Below are 13,333 nucleotides of genomic sequence, written 5' to 3'. Positions count from 1 at the left end.
AACTCTCACACGTTGAGAGTGAGATTCATTCATTTGATTGGCTCCATCATGTGCTCCTACACCAATCGAATGCGTGACTCATGTTGGACATATTGTGTGGGGGGTCATCCTTATGTTCCCCAGGTCCTATGTTCCCCGGGTCCTATGTTCCCCGCTCGAGGTTAGGGTTAGGGTTATGTTTAGGGTTTTAAAAAAGGGTCCTATGTTCCCCGGTCTCATACAAAGCGAGGAACATAGGTACGCTCCCCTTTCTTCATTTTTCCAGATCTTTCTACACTTATCACAGCTAAAGTAGCCAGAGCGGTTTCTATGGTTCTGAAAGTAACCACCAGTTAGTCTAACACAGCTGTAGTAGGGGTCAAGGGGTCACAACAAGGTATCACCCTTGGAAACGGTGGGGCTTTCTGGAGAAGAAAATAAGTAGTGAAGCCCATAACAATTTTATTTTAAGGAATGAGAATTCAACAATATAAGATACCAAGATTGAAATTTGAGCTTTATCACCTCATCAGCACCACACTATTAGAAAATTCTGCTTGTTTTCAGTTGCTATGTGCAGGTTGACCAGCAGGTGCTGCTATTGTGGCTTGGTGCCGTAGACTGTAAATGAGCATTGCAAGGCAAGCAGCTAATAGTGGTGTGCGATACTGTAAAATTTGGTTTCGATAAGAGATACCAATTAAATATAGGGGCAGTATTGCCGCTACCGATACCAATACTGATATTTGTAACTAAAAGCCGTTTATATACTTTTATGTAGAGGAGAACAGTGCGTCATGGTTTATGACGTGAATAAAACATCAATATGCTAAATTTGAATACATTTCCATGACCACTAATGATTTTATGATTTCCACTGTTAATAATTGACAAATATTTCAGCAACAAAACATTGCAAAGCGGGCATGCAATTATGTGAAAGGAATGGTGTTTGCATGACTGTAGACTAGCCCTTGGTGAAACAGGAACAATGCATTTTGATATTTGGATCGATATGCCCACCCCTAACAGCTAATAGAGAAGTTTTAATATTGGCTGGTTACCTATCCAAAGCAAGGTCTTCTGTAAGACTTGGAAAGTGACCCATGAGGTCTGTATGCTGGACAAGAGAACATTTATTTAATTCATTAATTATAGTCCTAAAAAGGATAAAACGCCATGTGAGGCATGTGACTTTCTTTTTCACTACAAGGCCTCTAACCACATTATTTATTCCAACCATTCAGCTGATTCTTATTAGCTCAACTCCTCAGCCACGTAGATGAGCTAATTAATGAGTGAAATCACCTGTTACAGTGGGACTTCTACTTTCTGAAGCTGTTCCCCATCCCTGCTCGTTGTCGCAACTAAAATCTACATTACCCAGCATTCATTTGTCATGGATTATGTCAGACCAGACCAGACATGTTTTATGTTGTGCAAGGAAGGACACACATGGTTAGAGGGCTGTAGTTCATCAGGATTTGTCTGAGTACACGATATCACCAGCTTTTCAAGATTTCAGCAGTTGTTTCTACGAGTAAGTTCATGCAATACAATTCTTTGTAGGAAGTCGGTGTACTTGATCCATGTTTTGTATTTTGCTATAAGCCCAATTTACGTCCTATAACGTTATAGCTAGCTTTAATGCTAACGTTAGCACATACAACTCACTGCGTCAATGGCTTTAACGGCAAGTTGGGTAGTTGGTTTGGGAATATTGCATAACGATACAGCCTTTTACATGTTATTAGTTACAAGGTTTATGAAGGCGACTGTCCAGTTAAGTTAGCGTTACCCAGCTAATGTTAACGTATAGTTAACATGCGGAAGCGATGCACGAAAATGCTTTTAATGTACAACTAGCTGCTAGTTTGCGTCATTGTGCTGTTCCTGTTCTGTTATCTATGTTCAGTGCATCCAATTCGTGTATTTAACTTTCTGCAGTTTGCCCTCGTCTCGATATGTCGTCCATCTCTGCCGCTAGCGTTAGCGAACCATCAGCTGCCATTGAGGGAGCGGAAAAGAAACCCCTGAAACCATGCTGTGCGTGTCCAGAGACCAAAAAAGAAAGGGATGCATGGTAAGGATATCAAATTGACAAAAAGCAAAGCTCAACAGATCGTACTGAATGAGGATTGCCTTTTACTATCACGGGGCAGAGTTGTTTGCTGTGTTGAATTAACTATATATGTTGATTATTTCAGCATCATTGAGAAGGGAGAAGAAAGTTGCACAGGCCTCATCGAAGCTCACAAAGAATGCATGAGGGCGCTTGGATTCAAGATTTGATTACTTCAGAACTTGAGACAGGTGAGTTGGAAGTTCCTACTCAGTTGTCCCTAATGCGGCCACCCAGTTGCCACCAAATTGGTATTCGTGATCATGAGGGGATGCTGAAATAATGTGATGGATATTTATTTGTATGTATCTATTTTTTAATCTGATCTGGTGCTATCCACGCAGATGAGCTCATTTGTAAGGATGATGCATGCGTGTGCGGTTTGACACAATAGAGTACAGAAGTGGGTGGGGTTAAATGGCGACACTTGCAGAATGTGCTTTGCTGAGCTGTCCATGGAACGTGCAGCTGCAAACTCTACCCTGTGATGACTATATTATTGTAACTTTTAAATCCGCAGTAGTCATGTTCGTTCATATTAAAACAAGATGTGAACTGTACAGTTTGATGCAGATGGTCATGTGGTTTGAAAATGCTTATTTGGTCACCTGTTTGTTTTTCCTTTTTTTTCCTTCTCTTTCCAGTGTGTATTGGATGGTGTGCTGCTTGGAGGAGAACCAGGGATATTCCTCTAGGCTTTATTTATGTTCCCTTTGAGGGAAGAGATTGCTGAACCGTGAACAATTGTCTTAATGCTCTAAAATTGTGAATATGATGTTTGAACAAATGTGAAATAAACAATCCTATGCAAGATGATTGTTTTCCTCTGTTAGATGTGTTTGCTGTTTGTCTTCCAACACAGGCCACTTTTACTGTTGGGAATTTCACATCACAAGCAAAGGCTGTTGTATAATATGTAAAACATTTTATCACTTGGATTCAGAAGGCCAAAGCTTGAAGTAAGAGGTACAAACAACTTCCTGGTCAATGTAATACTTCCTGGGTCAAAGGAGTTTTTTCCAGTTACTCTTTCCTGTGTGGGATGATGACAGCTGCACCTCCTGAGTTATGTGCTCATGCCGAAAATAGGCTGAGCACAACTAGCCGACACTTAACTTTTATCAGAGTTCTTTTCACAGTTAGGTGCTGCAGTTCTTTATACAGGCATGCAGTTTTAGCAGAACGCTTGTAGGTCGGTCTTAGGCCTTTAGATCCTCCAAGAGATTCAGATTGAATTCACCACACAGTAAAGCCTGACCTAGACTGTGTTGTAGACCCTTTCAACAATAAAAACAAAAACAATGCTTGAACGTTCTATTTGGTTCCCAATCTACGTCCTCTGCAAGATAACGGAATGTTAAAACGGAAGCCTTGGGTCAACTATGACGCTGATAATGGAACTCTCTTGAAAGGGTCTATAGTTGTGTTTAATCTAGATGATTAAAGTAAAAGTGCAAAACTGACATGCATTTTTCCATGGATCTGTATTTCCAGGGCAGTGTAAATCCGGCTTGAGCAAGGGCACATGACATGAGGGTGCTAGTTCTCTATGTGCGCATGTGTTCACACTCTCTCTCTGGCTCAGTGCCTTGTATGGCTGAGATGCTGCACTGGAGGGCTCTGCAGAGTAACCTTTACTGCTTATCCTCAGTGGGAGGTGCCTGCACTGTACACACACAGGATCACCATGTGAGTCACTGGCTACTCAATCAGCCTTAACACACACACAATGTGTTTGAGTGTGCCTTTGACCGATAGGCTGAAGTAACTGTTAACTGTTAAGAGTATCTGCTCAAGTCTCATTTTAGGGTTTACGTGTGTGGAGTTGATGGTGGAACTCCATCACAACATTTTGTGTTACTGTCAGGGATAAGCTGAAAAGCTTAAAATGATCAGATTGGCCTTGCCTTGACTAAAAAGCTGTCCATTTTTTCATCACTATTTCAGTGTGCACCACAATCCATAAGTGGTCGATTCTGAGAATTCGTGTCATGCAGTGATGACAAACGGCCTAAATTTGTTGTCCTGTTCATACCACTGTCAACCCTAGTTCAAAGAGATTCTGCAGAGGTCACTCTTTAACACAAGAAGTTGTGCAACAGTTTAAAATGGTGATGCATGGTTTTAATGCGAGGTATTCCATTCCATGAGTGGAAAAATTATGGTTTTATGCATGATTTTATAGCTACGGTATGCCTCTCCCCTGCCAGGTATGAGAAAATGTGATTTGTGGCTGGGGTTACAGTGCGTGGCAGTCATCTGTGAAACGCGACCTCCCCTGTAATTCCGTCTATTTTAGTATCTCAAATATGTCCCCTCACCCCCCTCCACCTCTCTCCTACAACCACCTCCTCTGCTCCAGCGCTGCGTTTCCGAGCACATTGGGGTGGTGGTGTTGGCTTGAACCAAAGTGTCCGTTGTTGCTGTAGAAAAACTCTTGCTGAGAGGCAGCCTTGCCAAGAGGTGGTATGACTTCCCCTGGAGGTTTTGGTCTGCACCGCTGCTCGCTGCCACCCTGTTATCATGGTCTCTGCTGTTATGTTAAGTAAGTAGTCTGCTTTCTGTCGGTGGCTCTCTTCTCCTTAGGTTTCAATTCCAAACATGGTTATCCTTGTAGGCCTCCCCCCCCCTCCCTCCCTCCCTCTCTCTCTGTCGCTCTGGCCTCTTTCCCTCTCTATCATACCTTTCCCTCTCTCAGTGACCAAGATCACTCACTTCACTTTGTGTGAAGAGGGGAGCAGGAGGTTTGTGTGTGAAGTATCGGCGAGAGTGCAGGAGGGTGTGGGAAAGAGATGGAAGGACGCCTAATATGAAGACGATTTCAGTGCGTCGTGACGATTTGTCAAAGGGGGGTTTTCTGCTTGGGGAAATTCGACAAGGAGTTGTGGGAATAAACAAACACTGTAAATGAACAGGACGTCAGAACAGAACCAATGGGAACAATCTGTCGTCATTGCTGACATGTCGGAGATGTTTCACTGGAGAATCGACTGAAAAAATTCGGAGGACAAAGTCTTTTGGTCTGCTCACAGTATCTGAGCTTGCACTTTGATTTGTCAGTTTTATTTCCACTTCGGATATCTGAGTGTGATCAGCAGAGTGAACTAAAGTGTGGACAAACACGCACACAAAAAACACACACAGACAGAGACATGAGCGGGGACAACTCCACCAGCCTTGGCTCCGTGCTCTACGCTGAGCCATGCAACGGCTTCACCAACAACACGGAGGGCGCCCTCTACCAGCTGGGCAACACAGTGCTCATCCTGGGCTACATGGGGGGCAGCACTGCATACGGCGCCCTCTACATCTTCAGCCTGCTGGTGCCGGCGCATGTCTGCCTGTCACTCTGGGGCTTCCTGACCGTCTGTGGCCTGGACGTGTTTGTGTGGAACATCCTGCTGGTGGTGGCATGCCTCTGCCAGATCATCCACTTGGTGGTGCGGCTACTGCGCGACGGCCTGGGCAGCGAGGAGCTGGCGGCGCTCTACCAGACCGTGTACGTGCCGCTCGGCGTGCCCGTGCAGGTGTTTAAGGAGATCACGGCCGCCTGCGAGAACAAAGTGTTGGCGCTGGCTGCCGAGGAGACCTACGCTGTGGAGGGCAAGACGCCCATCGACCAGCTTTCCTTCCTGCTCACAGGGAGGTGAGTGACCAGTGGGGGCATTTGGTTTTTATTGAAAAGGGGTTTCAGAAAGAATGAGCATTTATGCAGTCAAATAACAAAGGTCAAAGGTTTGCATTCATGCATTTTTTGTGAAGTGTGTGTGTGTGTGTGCATGTGTATGTGTGTGCAGTGCACCTTTTCAATCTAGTTAAATATACCTTCTCATTGTCCACTTTACAATGGCTGGAAAAAATGGTAAGAGATGGATTTTAAAACATTAATTTTTAACAAAAATTTCCTGATTTTGCTCATTTCAAATAAAGTGAGATCCTTCCTATTTAAACATATATTCTGAGTGACATGTTTGTGTGTCATTAGCCAAATCTAAAATGGCGCCATAAAAAACTGAAACTTCAGAGAGACTCCCAGCAGGCCAATGGAAACAGGATACGGAGGGTTGAAATACATCCATGCAGTTGAAGGTTGTAAACCAGTCAGTGAGTGTGCCTCTGAGCTGCCTTTCCCAACTCCCTTTGCAGAGTGGGGGGTGCCTCTCTGGTGTCGGGGTATTTGGCTGAGGAAGGTAGTCAAGTTGGCACGATGAGATAAGCAGGTAGCTACAGGGTTGAACTTGAAGTTTACTTCGCGTGACCTGGGAGGGCAGTCTATTTGGCATGTGAAAACAGATCTAACTGTAATATACAATTCAGTCTATGATTAACAGTTTAATCCTCATATCCCGCCGGCGGGACGGTTACACCCTTCCCCCACCTCCCCCCAACATTCTAAATCAATTGTATGCACCATATTGCTATGTATCATAGTAATGTTATACACCATTTCAAAGCTTTGGCTCTTGGGAATCCAAAAATGACAACTTTTTTCATGTACAATCTGTATAGTGCTTTACATTTTCAGATTCATTTTATTATGTCTCAATTAAATTTGAATCCAAAATGCCCCCCTCCCCCTCCTCTGCTTTTGGTGCTACCCTGACTTCTGGCTGCAGTGTAGCTGTAAGTAGATGCAACATATTGGGTACTGAAATATTCACAAGAATCCATATAAATTGAATCTTCATGTTGTATTATCCAATATTGGTTGTACAGATGTATAGTTTATCTTATACACACTCATTGAACCAACAATGTAAATGCAAAAATAGAGACTTTTTTGTAATTATTCCATATTTTGTGTAGTCAGTCTATATCAGAACACCTGACATACAATCTAAATAGTCCACAAGAAACCTCAAAGTGTTACCTTTCATTTGAGACCAGGATTATGCTTCTACACAAAGTGGTTCATGTGTAGTAAGCATTTGAGTGTCAGTATGCATTTTGGATAACAAAAAGTCCTATGGGGAGTTTCCATAGGCATTTTACAAAACACATGAGCATACCTTGGCAAATAATGGTCTAAAGCACTCATGTTTTCATTCTATATTGATCTACTTTTGCACAAAGCCTCACAAGACCTGGTGCTAGGGCTCAGTTGTGTTTCTAAGGGATATCAAGTGACCCAGAGGGCTGAAATGTGGTCAGTTCAGAGATGCTTGTAATCTGGCAGAAAGAAAAAACTATATTCTAGCCTCTGTAACTCTGTGTGAGTACATCACACAGTTATTATGACTGTTTCCTACGAAAACTACAGGTTCTCAGCTTTCTATAGAGGTCCAACATTTGATGGTAGGCCCCAAAAGAGGTGGGAACAATGCCCTTGTAAATAGGCACAGTGCAATTTCAGGCAAACACTTGAAATTTGTATTGAGATCTATGTGTTAAGATCAGTGAAAAATGATTGTGCATGCAATCAAAAGTATTTGATTGCTCACTCAAACTTGCTGTATGTTTATTGCCAAGATAATGTTTTTCCAAAAGCCCTCAGGACATTCTTCCAGGCCTTTTTTGTCACTGGGAATAATAAATGGGATGCGTTTCAAACAAAATTAATTTCCACTGTTCCACTGTTCCACTGTTCCACTGAGTTTCTCATCAGCCATTGTGTTTCCCACACTCCGAGAGTGGAAGGAATGCCAGAGGGCCTTCAGAGAGATTCCACTGGGTTACATAAAACATATAGGGCTCTATTCTCAGGAGCTAATGTGGCATTAACCTACTATGAATGCCTGTTCATACCAATTACTTTTGCGACTCATAGCAGTTCCCTCCTGAAGTTAGCCAGAAGGCCTCTCTAGGAATATTCAGATACACCAGGGTATTATCCACTGATTAGACTGCCATATGGCATAGGATTATATCTGACATTGTGCTGCTCTTGTGTGCACTGGGCACAGTCATCTTATTATCAGCAGATTCAGTAGGCCTGAGGCTACATCCACTCTATTCTTTTTTCATTTTAAAACGTTTAGTTTAAAATACAAATGAGTTTCAGTAGTATACTTTTATTTACTATGCTATCATAATAGAGTATAGTATAGTATAGTATAGTAAAGTTTCAGTATACTATCTTGTACACTACATTGTGGTGTTCTATCTGTTAAACTGATATATAAATGTAAACTGATATATAAATGTACAGTTAACAAGTCATACGTGCCTTTCAGATGACTTTGCACTGGGATGGATTGCCATAATTTGTGTAGAAGCACTAATATGATTCCCTCGCCTGAGCAACTCTATTACTGTGGAGGTCATTTGTTACTCTCTGCTCTGTGTCCTCAGGATCCGCGTGTCACTAGAAGGTCAGTTCCTGCACTACATCTTCCCCCACCAGTTTCTGGACTCGCCCGAATGGGAGTCACTGAGGCCGACTGAGGAGGGGAACTTTCAGGTACCTATCGAATCATATTCGATCATCATTTTTTAGCACTCCACACCTGAGTGAAAAAAGGAGAGAAGTGATTCAGTAATATTTTATATTACATTCCGTCACCAAAGTCAGTCATGCCATTCTTGTCACATAATGAAATTCTTCAGGTACACAGATCTGGTTCATGACACTAAGATAGGCAAGTGTCTCTATTCAGGGCCAGGTGTGTTATAAGCATGAGTCTAGCACTGCCAGTAGTATACTCTACTTTTTCTCTTTATTCTTTTACACAGTCCTTTCATTTTCAACTTTAATTGATTGTAGCTTATTACAATCCAATTATTTGTTGTATAGTGTTGTTATAATTCTTATATCCCAATTATCCTTTTTGCCTTTGTATTTTGATCTGACATGCCTGAGACTCATGACCTCCACTGACCTCTTTGACCCCAGGTGACCTTGACGGCGGAGGAGGACTGCCGCTACATCTCGTGGCGCCGGCGGCGCCTGTACCTGCTGCTGTCGCGGGAGCGCTACGTGGCGCGCCTCTTCTCCGTCATGCTGGGCAACGACATCGCCGATAAGCTCTACTCGCTAAACGACAAGCTCTTCGCCAAGTGCGGCGTGCGCCTTGACATCCGCCTGCCCAGCCTCTACCACGTCCTCGCCCCCTCCACCCAGTCCAGCGAGGGTGGCGGCGGCAGCACCAGCTCGGCCCCGCCGGCCAGCGGTAGCCACGGCGACCACGCTGTAGTGACCATGGACCCCTTGCCCGACACTCAGAAGCCCAAGTTGGAGAGTGGCGCCCCGGCGCAGGGAGGAAAGGCGCCGGTGCCGGGTCCATCCACACGGCAGCAGTCCTGCCCATCAGACACGGAGCTGCCCTCGGGTGAGGACTCCACCAGCCTGGTCCTGGAGGACTTTGCTGACATTGCTGGCTCGCTAATGGATTATGGGAGTGAAAGGGATTATTTGAAGTAGTGGGAGTTCTTTTTTTTTGGTTTTCTTTTTATGTTCTTTTTGAGGGGGAGGTTGCTGGATCTAACACACGAGGCCACTTCTTAGGGCTCATGTAAGTACTCATGTGCGGGCGCTGGAGGGGGGGGAGGGGTGTGTGGAGGGGTGGGGGGTTGGGTTTGGAGTGTGTAGGACATGTAGTGAGGTGCAGGTGTGGGGTGTTTCTTTTTTGAGGGTGGGGCAGGGAATGGTATCGGGCGAAAGGGGTGCTTGTTTGAAGTGGCACATCCTTACTAATTGAACACCTTTCTGGCACCCCGCTACACGACTAACAGAGAGAAGGAGGTGTGTGGTGTGTTGTGGATGTCGTAGTTTCTATGCTGCTGTGTTATCACTACCCATTTGGTTTTGTTCTCACACATTGTATAACATGGCTTTATAGGACACATGTGGAAAGACTTGTTTGCCATTTTTTATGTATAATGAGTCCAAGGCAGAGTTTTCTTATCTCAATATTTTAGTCGCTTATGGACATTTTGTATTAAATATCGTCAGATAACGTGTGAAGTGTGTCTGGTAAATGTTCCTCTGTGTTGTGTGTGTGTGAATGAGTAAGTGTGTGTGGGTGTGTGTGGCTTCAAAAACATGAGAACAGGTTCCTAGATAGAGAAAGTGGTTTGCTAAATGATAAAGATGATCAAAAAATGACTTTCATTGTAGATAGGTAGACAGATGGGCTTTAGTGAATGAGTGTGTGTGTTTGTGAGTGAGAGAGGGAGGGGGTATGGGTGTTGATTTCAGCTCAGGACTTATGTTTATGCGTACATACATACACATATATCTATATATATATTTATCTGTGTGGAGTGTAGGTTTCAATTCAGTAATATTTATGTGTGAGTGTGTTATTGTGTTTGTACAGTTGCTTGTGTGTGTGTTTGTACAGTTCCTTGTGTGTGTGTTTGTGGCTGGATTAAAGGTCTGGAAGCACTGGGAACATCCTGGGAGGCAGAGCATGAATCCACCCCAAAACGTGCCCTCCTGAAACATGCCCTTGTCCATGGTGTTTGTTTCTCTGTGCGTGTGTGTGTGTCTGTAAATGTGTGTGTGAGCATGCTGGGAAAAGGAGGGGAGTCATGTTTCGAATGGCTGGATTGCAGAGAGAGGTTGGGTTGTTGAGAGGTTAGTGATGTGTATGAGTGTAAGCCTGTAAGTGTGTGTGTGCATGGTGGGGGTGTCTGATGCCACGACAGCTGCAGACAGGGTTCCTCTGTCATTAGACTCTGTGCTGACCTTCAGATGTGGTTTGCAGTGGAATGAGAGCTCTGATAGATATGGGTCATATGGGGGGATATCTCATCTACAGCCCCCGAGAACACAGCACCATACCCCTAGACAACTCTAATGTCCTCTCTTTTTTTGTTTATGTTTATATACGAGTGGCATCTTACATTTGTATGTCTCCATGCTCATGCTCTAAATACCATTACCATATATGTTATGTGTGCCCTTCTCAATAATGAATTTGGGCTGACCCAAATGAAATGTCAGTCTCCTATGGCCTTGGTGCCTGCAATAACACAGCTCTGTATGGGACTAGCTGACTTTTTAAATGGTTTGGACAGTGTGCCTGTTGTATTAACAGCCGTATGTATGTTTTTTACTTTTTTAAACTGTGTATTTCTGAGTCCAGCCTTCTGTTTTCCCCACAGAGAGAGACACTTCTGCAGTCCCACCCGTGCGCTACCAGAGGGGTCGGGCTCCCCTGGCCCCCACCGACACTCCCAAACTGTGACAGTGGGTTCACCGAGCACATGGACCGTACCCCCATGGCCCAGATGGAGGCGGGGGGGCTAAGTTCCACACAATGCCCTCCGGTGGTAATACTCTGTCTCTCTATTTGCCTTTGCACTCGGTTTTAAAATGAGTCTTGGTTGATCGGATCTTAAGAGGACAGCGTTTAATACAACTGTAAACAACCACAAGACTAACTGTCAGCTGATCAACTCAAACCACTTGCTAAAGGGACTAAGGACACATTTGAACACATATCTTTTGTAGTATAAACCCGTATGTGTCCCTGACAAGGAGACCTCTAGCGGAAGTAAAGTAGTCAGTGAAGAAATCTAAACACAAATGGGCTGCCTGACACCTAATCATGGACACAGGTGTAAATAGCGATGGGTCTTAGTTGTCCACTTGTGATCTGATTACCCAAGATGCATTTTGACACAGTGTAAACAGGGTCTTATGTTCTGCTCCAATATTCTTTTCTGTCCGTCATTCTATGCTTTCCCCCATTTCTGTCTCTCTTTTGCAAAGTTTCAGTCCATGATTCTAATCTAAAACACTGTAAACTTCAGAAAATGCACACCTCATAATCCTCCAGCTGTTTTGTTATTTGTTTGTGCTCAAAAAACAAACAAACAACTGGTGTCTATGCACAGTCCTGAAAAAAATTGAACCATTCCAGCCAATCAACAGAAGTTAGGAGGTGTAATTTGATTGGCTGTTGAGCTCAAATATGTACCTTCCGTTGGAATCGTGGACTGTTCCTTTAACTTGTTTTATTTCTCTCTATTCTTTTTCTCACTACTCCCTGAGAGGGAACTTTGGGTGCCAAACCTCAAGACAATGATTATGAAAGAATCATAAAGCCATGGTATGGTACAGGATTTATTCTGACGATGACAATTAAGACACAGACTTTCACTCTGTCTTCCTCACGTCATTTAGACATTTTGTTTGTCGAGTTTTCTCTTTTGTCTTTAGATGTTATGTTAATATGCATATGATGATTCCACATTACTAAGTTCACACGTTTTATGCTTGAATGACATAGGGAATGGGAAGGGTTTGCTTGATGTAAATTGTGTCTAAACAAATTATGGAATTAAGGGACTGTGAATCACTTAGTAAACACATTTGTTTTTGCAACGGTCTGGACTTCCACAATTCCAAATGTGACAGTTAATGCCTGTTGGCAGTTCAGGATGTTCAAATAGTCTAGAAAACAGACATCATAAAGTAGCACGTAAAAGGCAGAGTTTTATGGCTAAATGTGGAAAAGTGTGGTTTTGTTTTTCTTCTTCCAAAAGGACAGCTCTGTCTACATATGGACACGATATGAAAATGTATTTTTTTCCCCTTGGGGCCAAACCGATGTCTCAATGAAGCTCTTTTTAAAGATGCAAATTCTGAGCCTCCAACATAAAGCCTTCTGCATTCAAATATTAAAATATTTACAGAAATGACCAAACTATTCTGTCATGCTCTTCATTGTCCACTTCCAACGATGACGAATAATGTATAACAACGCATGATGAAATCTCACACACATGCACACTACAAAAAATGCACACTGAAATATATGCTGAAGCATAAGAAGTGGATTTGGTCGAGTTAGCATTAGTGGCATGCTACCCTGTTTCCAGTTGTAAAACTCAATGACATCAACAGCAGCTCCTTGATAAGAAATTAAATTTTGTGGGTACAACTCAAAACACCCTGTCACAGAGAGAGTCAGTGATGTCTCGCTCTCTCTCCCTCTGTGTGTGTGTGTGTGTGTGTGTGTGTGTGTGTATTCCTGCTTTTTTCCTCCTTGCAGCTCTGGTTTGTGTGTTGTGAATGCATGCATAATAAGTGTGTGAAGCATGAGTATGACCCAGCTTTTCCTTGTAAATTGGCGAAGTTCAAAGCAATGCCGGGTGCTATTTGCAGACAAAGACTTTTTTTATTCTCAGTGTTAAGGCTATGATCAGTAAATAATACCTAAAGTTAATGACTCAGGATGTGAGTTGCAAAAGCTCCAGCAAGTGTTCTTGTGTGTGTGTGTGTGTGTGTGTGTGTGTGTGTGTGTGTGTGTGTGTGTGTGTGCGTGTGTTCCTGAGTCAGTG

General features: G+C 43.3%; 2 protein-coding genes across 3 annotated transcripts; both read left to right on the top strand.

The window, feature by feature from the left end:
- The first annotated feature begins 1,384 nt into the window (after positions 1-1,384).
- Positions 1,385-2,917, top strand: cox17 (cytochrome c oxidase copper chaperone COX17). Its single transcript, XM_076262535.1, has 4 exons — positions 1,385-1,519; positions 1,927-2,062; positions 2,187-2,292; positions 2,746-2,917. Exons 2-3 carry the CDS (start codon positions 1,944-1,946, stop codon positions 2,269-2,271), a joined length of 204 nt encoding a protein of 67 aa, XP_076118650.1. The 5' UTR covers positions 1,385-1,519; positions 1,927-1,943; the 3' UTR covers positions 2,272-2,292; positions 2,746-2,917.
- Positions 2,918-4,798: 1,881 nt separating this feature from the next.
- On the top strand, positions 4,799-12,714 carry popdc2 (popeye domain cAMP effector 2). 2 transcript variants are annotated; one of them, XR_012981882.1, is made up of 4 exons: positions 4,799-5,747; positions 8,393-8,501; positions 8,934-9,552; positions 11,150-12,714. XR_012981882.1 is itself a non-coding variant. In XM_076263233.1 (4 exons), exons 1-4 carry the CDS (start codon positions 5,254-5,256, stop codon positions 11,230-11,232), a joined length of 1,122 nt encoding a protein of 373 aa, XP_076119348.1. In that variant the 5' UTR covers positions 4,799-5,253; the 3' UTR covers positions 11,233-12,713. The 2 variants fall into 2 exon arrangements, 1 of the variants encoding a protein (XP_076119348.1); XM_076263233.1 differs by having other exon boundaries at positions 8,934-9,369; positions 11,150-12,713.
- Positions 12,715-13,333: the final 619 nt, after the last annotated feature.

This window comes from Alosa pseudoharengus, unplaced genomic scaffold (genome assembly GCF_046254945.1).
Source record: "Alosa pseudoharengus isolate Yale_2024_CS ecotype anadromous, Long Island Sound unplaced genomic scaffold, YU_APseudo_1.1 YU_APseudo_1.1_scf_3, whole genome shotgun sequence".
Taxonomy (NCBI): Eukaryota; Metazoa; Chordata; class Actinopteri; order Clupeiformes; family Clupeidae; genus Alosa; species Alosa pseudoharengus.
This window is presented reverse-complemented; position numbering and strand designations above follow the sequence as displayed.